Here is an 18,660-nt window from a genome sequence, read left to right as displayed (position 1 = left end):
CACCTCCAAAGTAAGAGCCATCTGTCAGCTTCAGCTCCTTGTTGGATTTGGTGATGACACCAGCAACACCGTGCTGAATGAAATACATCTTTTTACCCACAGCCCCTTCTCGGATAATATAATCACCAGGTTGGAACACCTCAAATCGCAGTTTGCTTAGCATGGCAGTCACAAAATTTGGGTCTGCATTAGCAAAAAGAGGCATTGTAGCAACCAGCTTCCGACAATTGAAGTTGACAATCTCCTAAATAGGAAGGAAACATAATGATAATGATGGCCAGCAAATATATACATTATGATGGGCATTGAGAAAAGACTTTCTGCTTTCTTCACAAATAAGTTCTTTATGCTCTTATTGGACTTCTCTGTGCTTCTTTCTGTTCCTAATTTTTTAATCTTTTCATTACATTTTCATCTGTTTCTACTTAAGTGATTGAAACAAGAGTGCAATACTGATTTGTATTACTAAGGTCAAAGGTTGTCTTCAGGTGATTTTCATGTTATTTATTATTTCCCTTGGCTTTTAAGGGAAAAAAGATGACAAAAAGATAAAAATTAAATAGGAATCACACTGTCTGACAACAAGATTAGCTGCTGCAATAACTGTATTAAGCGATAAAAGTTATGCAAGCATAAAGTTTAGCCCTGTGTTTTCAAATATTACACCAGTAACGTCTTTCTGATTGGAACAACTGCAGTGGTAATATAAATGCACATTACAGTTAGCTTCAGGGCTAGCTGAAATCAAGAGGAAAATTTCCTTTCCAGAATTTAATTCATTTTATAAACACTGAGGCATACATTCCTGCCCTTCAAAGAAATGCATGTACAGTAGACCCTTATATGCAGAAAGCACTACTATCTTCCTAAGACTGCTACAGGCCTTAAGGGTGTCTCCCACCAAGAATATTTATATTTACAGAGCCAACTATGAGCACATCTACACGAAAGTATTAGTACCAAAAAGTTATAAATGTCCTACTTGCTTTAAATTAAAAAATGAACAATTCCTGAAAGAATTTCAAGAATTTCAAAATGTTTCAAGCTAATTCTTGCAGACCTTACTTGGTATTAGGAAAATTAACATGGTCAGTTGTCATATAGATTTAACAGTGTATTGAATCACTGGGACTAATCAGTATTAGACATGAAGAGGGGCTTAGGCAGGCAACATCTACTGAGTTAGCAACCCAGACATGACAGGAAGAGCATATATGTTCATCTATGTATAAATGCACAGAGAAGAAATAAAAGAAAAATACAACCAGCAGTCACTTAACTGCTTTGGAAAGCTAAATATTATTTCAGTGTCAGAGGAGCATCCCTAGCATTTCTTACACCAAGACAACTCTTCATGACTGATGTAAAGGAGACATCCCACCTACCAGTGTTCTCACCTCCTTAACTGAGGCCCCTTGCACTCCTGCTGGATGTTGCTCTTTCAACCTTACATGCATCTGCTGTCTCATACTTACATATCTCATATATCCCATGCAGCTTGTTCTCTGGGCAGCAAGTTCAGATATGCTTGTCCACAGTTCAGACAAATTCCTTCCTTCTCCTCCCACCCCCACCATCTGATATCCTGCTTGCAGGCATGATGGGAAAGTTCAGCTAATTTCACAGTGTAAGCATCAAAACCATAATGGGTTCTTCAAATCAGTCCCGTTGCATCTGGGAAGGAGGTGGGAATCGCCCTTTGAAGGGAAGCCACTGGCTACTGAGGCAATTAAGAGGCATGGGAATGACCTAAGAGTGAAGAAACAACCCTTTCCCAGAGAAATTACATCCTTCCAAAATAAATTCAGTGGAACTTGAAAAAATAATGTGAAACAAAATGTCTCACCAGGCACCTGGGAAGCAGAAAGCTGTTATCTCCAGCAATGTCTTATTTTCCATTAAAAAAAAAAAAAGAAAAATCAGGGCAAAATTACTTCCTTGTGCTACTCCTAGGATAGACTTATGATATCTTCTGACAGCCCCACAAGAAAGTGTCATATAATGGCAAGGTGGAAACAGAAGTGTCTGTAAGCAGAAATGAACACTGACTCTTAACAAAGAGCAGTACAGTGATTCTCTTTAACCTTGGTCTCACTAACATCACATCTCTATACCTGGATAAGTATATCTTTTTTTCCTCTGGAATGAACCAAGGAGATACAAAAAAAAAAAATAATTCTATAATTATAATTTAATGTAGATTTAATTTCAGAATTATTGGGTTAAAGATAGTGTGAATGAAGAGTAAAATGCTACATCTTTGAAGCCAGTCACTAAACTCCAATTGAATTCAGTGGGGATATGATTCCACCAAGAACATTTTATCTGAGAATTATTTATAAGCGATGGAAATAGAACACTTTACTCCCATCACTTTTCACCGTACTGACTCACTCTCCCTCACTCTCTCTGGTTGCCATACTTCCCCTTCTTATGAGTGTTTTAGCATGCTTGAAACACTGCACCATGTATGGACTCCATGGCTAAGCATAAATGGGCTGGATTAAGACAGGAGAAGACTAATCTGAGATCAAGAGCAGACTTCTTCATGGTTGCATGAAACTTAAAATGTACAGGAATACATGGCAGGAATGGAAACCAGAAAAGATGGGAGGAAAATAGCACGGTGATTTGCAATGACTGGGAGACTCCTACTTATAGAAAGGAGGAGTGATCTGGCTATGACTCCCACCCAGTGCAGGCAAAGACATGGGTGCTACTGGTGCAATACTATGGGACAATACTATCTCCTCACATGACATCAGAATCAGAGCTTAAACTCCCCCCTCCAACTAGTCTTGCTTGTAAAAACACATGGAAAAATTGATGCAAGACGTCATGCTGTTTGCCTGAATTCAAAAATTATCTCAAGCAACAGCACTGCAAGGTGTGAACTGCCAGATAAGTGTCATTGGCATTCAAGATCAGTGAATCCTGCTGAGTCATTAAATCAAGAGGAGTAATCCCAGGCTACTCTGGTACATTCTGTATGAGAGAATAAATATTAAAAAAGAGATTCTAGCTGACTGTGTTTCTAAAGGATGAGGAAAAGCCTGTTTTCTTTCTCATCTAAATAGGTAACAAGGAACTTAATTTCTCAGTAAAGCTTCATCCACTGCTTCCCTTCCAAGGGAAAGTTATTCTCTGCTCCCACTGCTTGCAGTATGGTGGCATCACATGAGGAGTTCCAGACTACATTCTCAGCATCATATGAGACTCTGTTACTGCAGTCTCGGCTGATGCTGGAAAGCTGGCAACAACTATTACTCGTCTTGCCTTGCTCAGGGACTTTTCAGTAGACTTGGTGCTTGTTTACTGTTTCTGAAAGTGAGCAACTCTGTCTTGCATGTCCAGAAGGCAGAGAAAGGAAATTACTAAAGAAAGCAAAAATTGACTGGAAATTATATAGATGCTGGTGGGGAAGCACAGAAAAGGCTGGGAGAGTGAAAAGTTCAACTCCAGTCACAGTGAGGAAGAAAGAGAAATATAGACCTAGGTGGAATATTAAGAAAGAGAATGGGAGGAAGACAAAAACAAGACACAAAAAGGAACTAGAAGAATGGGGAAAAAGGAGGCAGAAAGGCTGACTTTCAAAAACAGATCGAGAAACTGAAATTCCTGAAAAAGTGAGAGCACGGGAGCACAGAACCTGGAGAAAAGATGTCTGGAGTGAAAGCTGAGAAGTGGGGCAGATGAAGTAAACAAAAAGAAAACTGGGAAAAAAAAAAAAGACAAGTGATCAGTAATGTATTTTAATAGCTTCATAGGTGAGCATGATATAGACAAAGGGGAGAATTCAGGCCTGCATGACTCCTCTGCACAGAGCCAGCCCAGCCCAACTGGAAAGGAATTCTTCTTGTCTTGGGAAACCCAAAAAATCACACCCTTGTCACAGGATTTTCACCCTTGGAACCTCATGTCCTCTTATGGCTCCATCTTCTGCCCACCTTTCTCTCTCAATATATAATCTATATCTGGATATACCTATGTATACACACACCTTACCTGCTCAGCCTGAGTTGCCTAATGAAGATACAAAACCATCCTGCTGTGGTGTGGTGGGTTGACACTGGCTGCTCTACCACTCCCCCTCCTCAACTGGACAGGGGAGAGAAAATATAATGAGAGGCTCATAGGTCAAGATAAGGACAGGGAGATCACTCACCAATTACTGTCACAGGCAAAACAGACACGACTTGGGGAAATTAGTTTAATTTATTGCCAATTAACATCAGAATAGGATAATGAGAAATAAACCCAAATCTTAAAAGCACCTTCCCCCCACCCCTCCCTCCTTCCCGGGCTCAGCTTTACTCCTGAATTCTTGTACCTCCTCCCCCTGAGTGGTGCAGGGGGACGGGGAACGGGGGTTGCAGTCAGTTCATTATGTGTTGTCTCTGCTGCTCCTTCCTCCTCAGGGGGAGGACTCCTCACATTCTTCCCCTGCTCCAGCATGGGGTCCCTCCCATGGGAGACAGTCCTCCACAAACTTCTCCAATGTGGGTCCTTCCCACGGGCTGCAGTTCTTCACAAACTGCTCCAGTGTGAGTCCTTTCCACGGGGTGCAGTCCTTCAGGAACAGACTGCTCCAGTGTGGGTCCCCCACAGGGTCACAGGTTCTACCAGGAGCCTTCTCCAACATGGGCTCCCCACGGGGTCACAGCCTCCTTCGGGTGCATCCACCTGCTCTGGCGTGGGGTCCTCCCTGGGCTGCAGGTGGCTATCTGCTCCACCGTGGACCTCCATGTGCTGCAGGGGGACAGGCTGCCTCACCATGGTCTTCACCACGGGCTGCAGGGGAATCTCTGCTCTGGTGCCTGGAGCACCTCCTCCCCCTCCTTCTTCACTGACCTTGATGTCTGCAGAGTTGTTTCCCTCACATATTCATACTTCTCTCCTCCAGCAGCTGCTGCCCAGCAGTTTTTTCCCCTCCTTAAATATGTTATCACAGAGGCAGTAATAACATCGCTGATGGGCTCAGCTTCGGCCAGCGGTGGGTCCATCTTGGAGCCAGCTGGCATTGGCTCTGTGTGACATGGGGGAAGCTTCTGGCAGCTTCTCACAGAAGCCACCCTTGTAGCCCCCCCCCCCCCCCCCCCAAACCCTTGCCACGTAAACCCAATACATGTGGTAACTTCAGCCTTTATATCCTAGTAATGCACTCATTTGTTGATTAGTTTTCTGTGAAAGTTTATGCTAAAGTAGAAACTTTCCTTATTTAAGATGTTAGAAGGTGGAAAATTACTGAGGGAGAAAGAAATGTGCTTTGTTTTTCTTTAAAGTGTTCTTTTATTTAAATATGAGATCATTCAGAGCAATAAAATACATTTCCATGAGTTAATCACAGGCAGCTCTGCAATTTCAGATTCTTGTGTATTACTTTAAATATCATCTTGGGGAGGAAGAGACAGTAAAGATTATGAATGTGTTTCATATTGTTTTATGTAACTCAGAAATTACTAGGAGAAATTGTTCTGTATTTTAAAACAAAGGTAACAAACTGAAAAATTAAAAGTTGACATTTCATGCAAAGAACAATCTTTCACTCATATTTTCTTAGAGTTAATTTTTTGGAGCCAGACTGGAACCAGATTATGCTGCCTAATATGATATCTTAATTAGAAGAAATAATAATGATTTTTTGTCACCTCTACACCAAGAAAATACCAAGTAAAGCCTTAGGAAAGGATTAGGAGTATATTACATAGCTAAAGTAGTTAAAGGGCATGAGTGATTCAGACCTACACAGAGCAAGTGTTGGTCTAGTTCGAGTGTTGGTCTCTGTTACACAAGTCAGAGGTGCAACGGTCTACTTTATGGAAGAAGTTGGTTAGGCAATTACACTGACTCCTGCTCCTTTATATTGTACCAGTTTTATCACTCATCTTGGCCTTCCTGGCTATTTTTTCAAACTGATATTAAATCAACAGCTATTATAATTTTGCATGGGTTCAGTATTTCTGGATGACTGCTCCAATGCATCTCAAGATGTCACATGTACAGAGGCAGCTGCAAGGCTGTCCTAGCTGTGACCAGGGCATGATGGTGGCCCACAGTGTGCTACTTTTATGATGGTATCTATAAGAGTTTTTAGGACCTTGTCCCCAGGAGGAGACTTTTAGATAAAGGTGGTGCTTTTAGTTAGACTAACTGGAAAAAGCTGTTGCTAGAAAAAAGCAGGCAAAGTTCTTGAAAGATCTGTTTGCTTTTTCCCACTAATCCAATTGAGCTAATAAAAGGTACTACTTCCATCTACAAATTGTTCCCTTTTTATGTGTAGGCCACCAAAGTCTGTTTATGGCTACATAGAATTATTGCTTAGTTTCATTAGGTCACTTCTACATACTGTTGTAAAAATCTAGTGCATAACTTTAACAATACAATTTTTTTTTCTGTGTCCCTCATTTACACTCTGCTTTCAAAGGATGAGAAACTAAATCAGTCTTAATTTCCTGCCTACTGAAAGGAAGAAATCACTTTATTAAGAAAGCTATTTTTTCTCTTAGAAATAACTCACGAAAGAAAAATTACTGAGCAGGTGATTAAGAGAGAGCTATAGGAAAAAGAATTATATTTAGGGATTTGGGGTTATATGAGCAGGTTAAATATATTTAAACTGGGTTTTAAGGAGTCATATTCTGTATGTGTTCATGATATCCTGTAATTTTTAACCCATTAGTCAATTATAGTCAACTTTGGCAGAAAGGAGGCATCTCACAGATATTAAGTTCTCACAGATTTTATGACAGCAGGCAATCTGGAGAACTAGGATAGTACTCCACTGAGGGAATGACTACATCATTAACTCACAACTTGTTTAATGCCAGAAAACCTACATGCGGCAACGGGATGCAATATTCTTTATTTCTGGTGCACCTAAAATTGTTCAAATTGCTTTGACACATTGTGTTTAATCATCTATACAGAGTGTATCACTTAAAAATAAATTTTGCTCAGAGGCTTTCATATAAATAATAATGACTGTGTACATTTTTCTCTCTGAATAGAATTACCATGATTTTTCCATTTTTCAATTACAATGATCACTCTTAACACACAGACCCTGCTTAAACTTCACTTACAAATAGGGTAACTTTTGGATACCATCATTTATGTCTAGAGCTACATTGGGAAACACAATTCTCTTTTCATCATGTCATGGCTTGAGCCCAGAGGGCAACTGAGCATCAGGCAGCCACTCGATCACCCCTTCCTCCTCAGGAATGGGAAGGAGAAAATACAACAAAAGGCTCAGGAACCAAGATAAGGACAGGGGGGATGATTCACCCATTAGAGTCATGGGCAAAAGACAGACTCCATAGGGGAAGAAAAAAAAGAACATCAATTTAATTCAAACAGCAACAACAACCCTTAACAGAGTAGGACAGTGAGAAGTATAGCCACATCTTAAAAACACCTGCCCCCCACCCCTCCCTTCTTCCTGGGCTCAGCTTTGCTCCCGATTTCTCTACATCCTCCCCCCCAGCAGAGCAGGTCAGGGCAGGGGATGGGGTTATGGTCAGTTCCACTGCTCCTTCCTCCTCAGGGGCAGGACTCCTCGCACTCTTCCCCTGCTCCAGCGTGGAGTCCCTCTCACAGGAGACAGTCCTCCACAAACTTTTTCTGGCATGAGTCCTTCTCACAGGCTGCAGCTCTTCCTGAACTGTTCCAGGGTGGGTCCCTCCCTCATGTTGCAGTCCTCCTGGTACTGAACTACAACAGTGGGGGCTTCCCACAGAGTCCCAGCCTTCTCTGGGTGCAGTCACCTACTCTGGTGTGGGGTCCTCCACAGGCTACAGATGGGCATCTGCTCCACTGGTGACCTCCATGGGCTGCAGGGGGACAGCCTGCCCTCTCACCATGGGCTGCAGGGGAGTCTCTGCTCCGACGTACCTCCCCCTCCTCCCCCTTATCCTTTCTTCCACTGACCTCAGTTTTTGCATAGGTGCCTCCTTCACAACTTTTCCTCACAACTCCCACTCCTCCTCCCAGTTCTCCTTCTTAAATATGTTATCACAGAGGCGTGGCCACCATCAATAATTGGCTCTACCTTGGCCAGAGGCAGGTCTGACTTGGAGCTGGGGGAGCTTCAAGAAGCTTCTCACAGGCAGCCACCACTGTAGCCCCCTCCCCCACTACCAAAAAAACCCACCACACACACAAACCCAACACAATCAGAACTCTGATATTTTGCCATTCTGTTTACATAGCTGGATACTGAGAGTGTTTGGGCTTTAGAAAACCTTGCTCTCTAGCCCCTGTGGCTATATATTATAAAGCCCGAGAATGCTGAGGTAACCTATGTGTTTGAATTAAAGACAAAGCACAGAACTTGAAAAAACTCTGATCTCTAGGGCAAAGACAGTCCACATGGTCTTAATTGCCTTGAAAACCAACGGACAGCCTGTGTATTTACACTTTCAAAGCCCTTAGGTCCCCAAGACCTCCAGCGTACCTGTATAGAGGTTGCCCAGGTGCAGAAAATTTTCCAGCCAGCTGTGAGATGAGACAGGCAAAAGGAGGTAGGCAAAAGGAAGGGAGGAATAAATATACTTTCCAGTCAAATGTTAAATGAAATCCCCCCATTGGATTCTTCCAGGACTGAGTGGAAGCAGGTTGTTTTGGTTTTTTTTCTGTCTTGTTCTTTTCACCTCATTTTAAGACAAGTCAGTCTTAAAGAGAGCATATGCTAGCTAATATTGCTCTCTCCTAAGATAAAGCAATCTTTTTTATGCATTTGCAAGCAGAAGGGATATAGATTTGACCAATTATGTTTTCTTGGCTTCGTTGATTAAATGTTGGCCTTCTGCATACTTTTTTATCATTCCCTAGTTGGTTAGAATTTTCTATTCAAGTCCTTATATGCATTTTTTTAGGCTTCAGAACTGTTATTGCATTAAATTCAAATGTAGACAGGATAATACTTTTAAGAATATGTGGTTCAACTGATCTGAGGAAAGCGAAAAAGGAAAAAAAGGAAGCAAAGAAATATGGACAAAGTTGTGAGGCCCCTTAAACAATGCTAGCCCTTAGGCAATGTTAGCTAGATAACATTCTTACAGAAAACAGGATAGATAGATAGTAAACTAATCCCTGTCTTTGAGATAAAGGGGGAGCCGTACCAGCTAAAGGATGACCAATTCCTGATAACACCAAGGATTTACTTCCTGGAACATCTTGATAGACACAAAAGTTCCAATTAACAAAACAAACAGGTAAAACTAACTCTACAACCTGAAGAGGAGCCAAAGGTCCAGAGAGCATGAGCAGGAAGCAAAGTCAAAAAATTCATGAAAAGGAAGGAGTCTTACTTCATCCTGAAGACCCTTGAAGACCCCGGCCCACCCTCACCAGGAGGCACTGCACAGGCGCAAAGAAGAAGGACTTGGGGGGGGGGGGGCGGGGCAAGAGGGGAATTTCTCGGAACTAATTGTAATATTCCCTCCTTATCTTCGGAAACCTAATGCATATGTAACATTTCAAACAATAAAAGGAGCTGTTTTTTTGGCTCCGGGCGCGCACGTTTGTGGCGGAACGATCCCCCGTGTGCCCGACCTTGTAATAAACATACTACTTTATAACTCTTAGTGAGTTGTAGAGTTTGATTCTGCGCCACACAACCAAACTTCCAGTAAAGTCAGTCTGATGAAGGATATCCATCTTTTCCCAGCTTGTTAATTGATTTAATTGAGCTTAAGGGAGAGCAGTTCTGTGCCTTTCATACTTCTCTTCTCTGGATCTTCTATTATGTTTAGAAGATTAAACAAGAGCAAAAGAAAGAAGGGAAGAAAGAAAAGAGACACTATCTATTCATCCTTTCATTCATCCAACTGTCCATCCATGCCTAAACTGGGCAATTTCTTTTAGGGAATTTAGCTTTAATCTTCTTTAATTGTCTGAAATGTTCTACACCTCTTAATTTTGGTTTCCAGATGGGAAAGGGATGAGAAGCATCAAAATGAGAACAGAGATACAGGCAATGTTTTAAGGCAGTCTGTAATTGGGAGATAGCCAGTCTAATTTCAAAAGCCTGAGAAGTCCTGATAAATCAGTTAAGTATGTGATAGATTGGGTGGGTTTGTTCACTAAAATGTCAGCAGGATAAAGTGCTTGTTTGCTTGGCAGGATATGCTGGGGGCCTCTTGGTGGGTGAGACCCAGATACCGTTAGGCCTGCTTAATCAGCCCCCACAGGTCTGGTCTCCACCCAGATGCCGTTAGGCCTGCTTAATCAGCCCCCACAGGTCTGGTCTCCACCCAGATGCCGTTAGGCCTGCTTAATCAGCCCCCACAGGTCTGGTCTCCACCCAGATGCCGTTAGGCTTGCTTAATCAGCCCCCACAGGTCAAGTCTCCACCCAGATATTGAGAGGATCGAATAAGGAAGATTGAGAACCTCCATCCCTGCGACCCCCTAGTAGCAAAACGAACATGCGCAGAGCATATCGAAAGAAACTACGTCAACCGGGAAGAAGACTGTATATAAAAAGGGACTGTAAAAAGGGAAGAGGGCCGCCGTTGATGGAGCGGAGACTCCCCGGCTGCCCAGCGCTGATTTTTGCTCACTAACTTTGCTTGCTGAAATTATAATAAATTCTGATTGGGTTGGAAACTTTTGGTCTCGGTTTCTCAACATATAACAATTTGGTGCCGTGACTCGGATGGAAATATAGTGGCTGGACTTGGGCAGCAGGGAAGGCGCCCCACCATCCTTTGGTGGTCCTAGCTGTTCCCAAAGTCTCCACACTTTCCACTGACGAACCCAAAATCTAAAGTAGTGAGCAAAAGGAACCGGTCGACCCTGTAATCTTTGTGCACAAAAAGTCCGGACGAAGACACAGGACGTGTAAGTATATTTGGAAATCCGTTCGGTTGGGGTTGGTGATCCTGAAGCGTTGCATGTGAGTGGTTCCAGTGGAACCAAGCGAGTGCGGACCCTCAGTAGTGCGGTTCCCATAGCCCGCGAGGGCGTGGGCCACGAACCAGGGGAACGTGTGTGAGTGAGAAAGAGTGCGCTTCGGAAGATGGGACAGGGGAAAAGCAAGCCCCCTGGTCCCATGGGTGGAGGGCCCCCTGTGCGGTTGCCCCCTATCCCGCCTGATAGTCCCTTAGGATTAATGTTGAAAAATTGGAGGGATTTTTCAAAAAGCAAAGGAAAGAATAAAGCAAAAATGATCCATTTCTGTATGGAAATTTGGGGAGGTCAGAATATTAAGGAAGAACATGTCTGCTGGCCAATCTTTGGGTCTTTTGAAAATTGGGTATGTGAGGCCCTAAACACATATGTCAATTCTAAGGAACCGGTTAATCCGGAGGAGAGTGATTATGCTAACATGTGGATGGGATCAGGAGCCAAAAGCTATCTGTTTGCCCTAAAAGAAAAGGGGGGTGGGAAAAACGATAAGAAAAACGAGACAAAGAAGAGGTTCCCTTATTACCCCCACCTTATATACCACCCCCACCACCTATTGCCAATCCACCACCCTCAGCCCCTGAGGAAACTGAGAGCGACTCTGGAACTTCCTCAGACACCCCCAGAAGTTCCAGAAGGGCAACTAGAAGTCAGGCAAAACAACAAAAATTATATCCACTCCGGGAGACACCAATGGGGGGACCACAACCAGGGATAGGATTTGTATCTATACCCCTTAACTCAGGGGATGTTAGGGAATTCAAAAAAGAAATGGGAAACTTGATAGAAGATCCTTTGGGGGTTGCTGAAAGGATTGATCAATTCCTAGGTCCTAACACCTATACCTGGGATGAAATGCAGTCTATTTTGAGTATACTATTTACTGCAGAAGAAAGAAATATGATCAGAAGGGCCGGAATGAGAATATGGGATGCCCAGCATGTACAAGGTCCTTTTGCAGATGAAAAATGGCCCATACAGCGACCAAATTGGGACCACCAAAACCCAAACCACAGAACTCATATGCAGGACCTAAGGACTATTATTATTCAAGGCATCCGAGAATCTGTACCCAGGGGGCAAAATATAAACAAAGCCTTTAATGAGAGGCAGAAAAAAGAGGAAAGCCCCACCGATTGGTTAGAGAGGCTGAGAAAAAGCCTCCAGATGTATTCAGGATTGGATCCGGACACCCAAGTGGGACAGGCATTGCTGAAAACTCAATTTGTAGCCAAATCTTGGGATGACATAAGAAAAAAATTAGAAAAGATGGACAACTGGCAGGACCGGGGGTTAGATGAGTTATTGCGAGAGGCTCAGAAAGTGTACGTCCGGAGGGATGACGAAAATCATAAGAAGCAAGTCAGGATGATGGTGGCAGCTGTCCGGGAGGGACAAAAAGGCCCAAGGAATCAGACACCTCCTCGTACACTAGGAAAATATGGGGATTTCCTAAAAGAAAACCCCAGATTCAGGACAGAAAAAACTGAAGAAATGATAAGACGAAGAGAACAGGGCACCTGTTTCTATTGTGGTGCCCGAGGACACATAAAAAGGGAATGCAGGAAGCGGCTGCGGGACGAAAGAATGTTCAAGGAAGATTAGGGGTGTCAGGGGCTCTATTTGCTGGGGACCCAAAAACATAAGGAGCCCTTGATAAAAGTTAAGGTAGGTCCCCAGCAACAGGAATTCGAGTTCCTGGTAGATTCAGGGGCTGAAAGATCCACTATCCAGATAATGCCCCAGGGCTGTAAAGTATCATCTGAAACGGCCCAAGTTATAGGAGCCAAGGGAGAACCCTTTGAAGTACCCATTATCAAAAATATAGTATTTGAAACACATTCCAAATTTGGGATGGGATCATTATTATTAGTCCCTGAGGCTGATTACAATTTATTGGGTAGAGATCTAATAATAGAATTAGGAATTAATTTGGAAGTAAAAGATAAAGAACTAAAGATTAGGTTATGCCCCCTTCGAGTGGAAGATGAAAAGGAAGTTAACCCAGAGGTATGGTATACCCCAGAAACGATTGGTAAGCTACAGATACCTCCATTTTCAGTAACCATTATTAATCCGGAGGTACCTATACGAATCAAACAATATCCAATTCCACCAGAAGGAAAGTGGGAGTTAAAGCCTGAGATTGAAAGGTTACTTGAAAAAGGCCTTTTAGAACCATGTATGTCCCCCTTTAACACTCCCATCCTACCCGTAAAGAAATCAGATGGGTCTTATAGATTAGTGCATGATTTAAGGGAAATTAACAAAAGAACCGTAACTCGATTCCCCATAGTGGCTAATCCTTATACCTTGCTTAGTAGGATAGGGCCAGAAAATCACTGGTATAGTGTAATTGATTTAAAAGATGCCTTCTGGGCTTGCCCCCTGAGTGAGGAAAGCCGAAATTATTTTGCCTTTGAATGGGAAGATCCTGAAACCCACCGTCGACAGCAATTAAGGTGGACGGTCTTACCTCAAGGATTTACCGAGTCACCGAATTTATTCGGGCAAGCATTGGAGAAAATTCTCCAAGAATATGTGGTAAATGAAAATACCATCTTGATCCAGTATGTGGATGATCTTTTAATTGCAGGAAAGGAGGAAGCAATAGTAAGGCAAGAAAGCATTAAATTATTAAACTTCCTGGCTCTAAAGGGACTGAAGGTATCACGATCCAAGCTACAATTTGTGGAAGAAGAAGTTAAATATCTGGGGCATTATTTATCAAAAGGAGAAAAGAGAATAGATCCCGAACGAATAAAAGGGATATTGTCAATACCCCCTCCTACAAATAAAAAGCAGATAAGACAATTATTGGGTCTGGTCGGGTATTGCAGACAATGGATTGAAAATTATAGCAGCAAAGTAAAATTTTTGTATAATAAATTGAGCCAGGATAACCTGCTAAAATGGACTATGGAAGATGAACAACATTTGGAACAACTGCGAAAAGATCTTATAACTGCCCCAGTACTAAGCTTACCTGACCTAAAAAGACCCTTTTCCCTCTTTGTTAATACTGATGAGGGAACTGCCTATGGAGTCCTTACCCAGGACTGGGCAGGGAAAAAGAAACCAGTAGGATATCTGTCTAAGTTACTAGACCCGGTTAGCAAGGGTTGGCCCACCTGCCTACAAGCAGTAGTAGCAGCTGCACTCCTGGTAGAAGAAGCAAATAAAATAACTTTTAATGGAGAATTAAGGGTTTTATCGCCTCATAACATTCGGGGCATCTTGCAACAAAAGGCAGAAAAATGGGTCACAGATTCCAGGCTTTTAAAATATGAAGGAATATTGATTGATTCCCCAAAACTATCCCTGGAAGTCACAACCCTCCAGAATCCAGCCCAGTTCCTGTACGGAGAACCCTGGGACTCACAGTTGATACATGATTGTTTCATAACCATAGAAAGTCAAACTAAAATTAGACCAGATTTGGAAGAGGAAGAACTAGGAGAAGGAGAAAAATTATTTGTGGATGGCTCGTCACGAGTAGTGAATGGGAAAAGAAAATCAGGATATGCAATTATTAAAGGACCAAATCTCAAAGTATTGGAATCAGGACCATTAAATCATTCCTGGTCAGCCCAGGCGTGTGAATTATATGCAGTGCTAAGAGCTTTGGAATATCTAAGAAATAAAGTAGGAACTATATTTACCGACTCTAAGTATGCATATGGAGTAGTGCATACCTTTGGGAAAATATGGGAAGAAAGAGGATTAATAAATTCACAGGGAAAGGACATAACCCATCAGGAATTAATAGTGCAGATATTAAAAGCTCTACGGGGTCCAAAAGGAATTGCAGTGGTACATCTAAAGGGACATCAAAAAGGAGTGGATATCCGAAATAGGGGAAACAATGTAGCTGACCGAGAAGCAAAAAGAGCGGCCCTAAAAGACTGGACCCCAGTTGATACTCTTAGCCACGATACCTCAGAGGTAAAGAAATACAGATTGTATAGCTTCACCCTGCAGGAGAAAGCTAAATTAAAGGAGATGGGCGTAAAAGAAAACCAGGGGGGACATTGGAATCTCCCCGATGGGAGAACTATTCTACCAAAAACACTTGCATTAGAAACTTTGCAAAGGTTTCACGATCAGACTCATTGGGGAGTACAAGCATTAGTAGACCAATTTGCTACTAAATATATGAGCATTGGAATATATAATTTGGCAAAACGAGTAGTAGAAGACTGCCTAATTTGCAAAAGGGTCAATAAAACCCAAGTTAGAGAAAGACCACTGGGTGGCAGACAGCTTGCCCATAGACCATTTGCTAACATTCAGATAGATTTTACTGAGCTACCAAAAGTGGGAAGATATAAATATTTGCTAGTGATAGTAGACCATCTAACTCATTTTGTAGAGGCTTTCCCCACTGTTAGAGCAACTGCTCACACAGTAGTAAAAATACTGTTGGAAAACATAATACCAAGATATGGAATGAGTGAAGTTATTGACTCAGATCGAGGTCCCCACTTTGTGTCTAAAATAATACAGGAGGTTTTGGTAGCAATGGGAACAAAATGGGAACATCATACACCATGGCATCCCCAAAGTTCGGGGAAAGTAGAGAGGATGAATGCAGAAATTAAGAAACAGCTCACCAAACTAATGATGGAAACCCGGTTATCCTGGGTGAAGTGTTTACCACTCGCACTACTTAATTTGAGAACTAGACCAAGGGCTGATCTTGGGATTTCACCTTTTGAGATGCTATACGGAATGCCTTATGATTTAGAGGAACCCCAAGACCATCCTAGAGTAAGAGACCAGAAATTAAACTCCTATATTATAAACTTAATGAAATATCGAAATGAATTATGGAAAAAGGGAATGGTGGTGCAAAGACCTCCTCTGGACTTGGCTATTCATAAAATCCAGCCAGGAGACTGGGTATTAATTAAATCATGGAAGGAATCATCATTAACCCCTCAATGGGACGGACCTTACCTTGTATTGCTTACCACAGAGACTGCTGTCCGAACTGCTGAACGAGGTTGGACCCATGCCCGCTTAATAAAAGGACCTATCACTAACTCTTCGTGGAAAATCACCAGCCCGGTTGGAGACTTGAAATTAAAATTCCAGAGGACTTAATGGACTTGGACCCTTACAGGATTGAGTATTTACCTAACCCTTATTACTTAGATGATGGACTTATAAGTAATGATGATGTTAAAATAAGGTGTGGAAATAAGTACTGTAATTGTCATCCCTTTGTATGTTATACCTGTAAGGTATGCAAGGAAAGGTGGTGGACTCATTGTGTTAAAGGATACCCTCCCCGAGGGGTTTGCATTTCCTGTTATAAATCGCAAAGGGAAATCACTAATTGGACATTAACCTGCAAAATATCTAAAGGAGAATTAACCTCAGGCTCAAAAGAATGGTGGGATATATTTACAAAAGGAATTGAACCAAATTTTTATTGTTATCACCCGAATGAACCAAAGCCTTTTGTAGCGGAAATCACTGAGAGCCTCTGTCGTAAGCTCATCAGTAAAGTCCGTTGTGACGTTCCTGAAATTAAACATACAAATTGGAGATCCTATTTTACAAGACAGGATCTTAGACGGCGAGTGTTTCCTCCTGAAGAGCATCCTTGCTGCCGAGAAGATGGTACACCTCGTGGCTCGAAGCACCCGAGTCGACGAGCGAGGCAGAGGGAAAGACGACTTTGGAGGAAGGAGCCGTCCAACTGGAGCGTTGCTGAGATGCTGGCAGAATTACCACGGGATTGGTAAAGAAAAATGGGTGAATAACATACTTTTAACCCTGTCTGCATTTCACAGGAATCAACGCAGAGGGAATCTGGTATACAGGGGAACATCATCTCAAACCTTGCATATCATAATTGTAATATTGTTATGGCTAAAATTAAGTTATTGTACTGCAGAACTGGAAACACACCAACCTTTTAAATGGTCCCTAACCAGATTAGATGGTAAAATCTTACGTACATCAACTGTACCAGGGGCTCCAAGCTTCATTGTGGGATTGTGTGATCTAACGGGAATAGACCACTGTGGTAAAATTTTGAATTTAACAGGATTTTACATGTGTCCTAGTTCCAACTGAGGGAAACCATATTGTAATTACCCTGGCTATTATTTTTGTGCCTATTGGGGCTGTGAAACTATCGCTTCTGATTGGGCTCCAGGAGGGGGACCAGATCAGTATCTTAAAGTAGGATTTGGTCCAGCTGGGTGTACACCACCTTGGAAAGGTCCCTCAGGAGAGATGCTCTCTAAAGGAACATGTTCACATATATATATTAATATAAAAAAACCAGAAGACCCAGGGTGGATCCTGGGAAGAACCTGGGGAATTAGACATTGGGAACCTGGAGCAGATCGGGGAAATCTTATAACAATTAAGAAAGAAATTGCACCTAATGAAACCCCAGAACCCATTGGACCAAATCTGGCAATTTCTACTATTAATGTTAAAAACAATACCACTAATTACCAGAGAAAGTATACCCAACCCACTAATTTGACCTCTGAAATCAATATATATGGATATAGTACTCTATGGAAAATTATGCAAGCTAGTTATGGGATACTAAACAAAACCAAACCTGAGTTAACGAAAGACTGTTGGTTATGTTATAATATTAGACCACCTTTTTATGAGGCTGTAGGAATGACTGCTAAAGCTAAAAGAGTAAATGGAACTAACCCTGCACGGTGCATATGGAAAAAAGGAAAGGACCAGACACAGGGACTCACTTTGTCCCAAGTAACAGGTAAAGGGAGATGCATTGGAAAGGTCCCCACCCATAAAATGCATCTCTGTGGAGCAAAAATATCAAAAAACGAGAGACCTGCACAGTGGCTGATTCCCGCCGCTAATACGAAATGGATATGTTCAAACATTGGGATCACCCCGTGTATATCTCTTGTTGCATTTAACGAAAGCAGTGAATACTGCATTCAGGTATCAATAATACCACGTATTACTTACCATCCTAGCGAATATATTTATGATCAGCATATAACCCCTGAACATCATTTAGTAAAACGAGAACCAATCGCTGTCCTTACCATTGCTACTCTTCTCACCATCAGTGGTATAGGCGCAGGAACAGGAATCGCCTCCTTAGTAAACAATCAAAAAGAAATGAAGGCACTCCGAGTAACAGTAGACGAAGATCTCGGTAAAATCGAGCTAGCGATTGATGGATTGGTAAAGTCATTAAGATCCTTATCTGAGGTAGTAATGCAAAATAGAAGGGGATTAGATCTCTTATTACTACAACAAGGAGGATTATGTGCAGCACTCAAGGAAGAATGTTGTACTTATGCAGACCATACAGGGGTAACAATTGATACAATGACTGAGTTACGAAAGAGGTTAGAACAACGAAAACGGGAAAGAGAGGCTCAACAGAGCTGGTATGAATCCTGGTTCAATTATTCCCCTTGGCTAACAACTTTGCTTTCGACTATAGCTGGCCCTCTGCTGTTGCTTATTTTGGGATTAACTTTTGGACCATGCATTTTTAACAAACTAATTACAATTGTAAAAAGTCGCTTGGAAGCTGCACACTTAATGCTTGTTAGAGCTAAATACGAACCACTCCGAGGAGATATGGAAATGGAAGAAAGCTTGAATTTGAGTCAACAAGAATTAAAAAGGTTTAGTGAACAAAATTAAGAAATAGAAAAGGGGGGATTGTGATAGATTGGGTGGGTTTGTTCACTAAAATGTCAGCAGGATAAAGTGCTTGTTTGCTTGG

At 42.1% G+C, this 18,660-nt stretch overlaps 1 protein-coding gene across 1 annotated transcript in view; it reads right to left on the bottom strand.

The window, feature by feature from the left end:
- LOC141917774 (potassium/sodium hyperpolarization-activated cyclic nucleotide-gated channel 1-like) overlaps positions 1-18,660 on the bottom strand; it is a 306,083-nt gene that overhangs the window by 34,996 nt on the left and 252,427 nt on the right. Inside the window, exon 6 of the mRNA XM_074811266.1 lies at positions 4-244. Within this exon, the coding sequence (XP_074667367.1) occupies positions 4-244 (241 nt within the window). The remainder of the gene's footprint in view (positions 1-3; positions 245-18,660) is intronic.

The sequence above is a fragment of the Strix aluco genome, chromosome W, assembly GCF_031877795.1.
Source record: "Strix aluco isolate bStrAlu1 chromosome W, bStrAlu1.hap1, whole genome shotgun sequence".
NCBI lineage: Eukaryota > Metazoa > Chordata > Aves > Strigiformes > Strigidae > Strix > Strix aluco.
The sequence above is the reverse complement of the archived record's forward strand: the minus strand, read 5'-3'. Positions and strand labels throughout refer to the sequence as shown.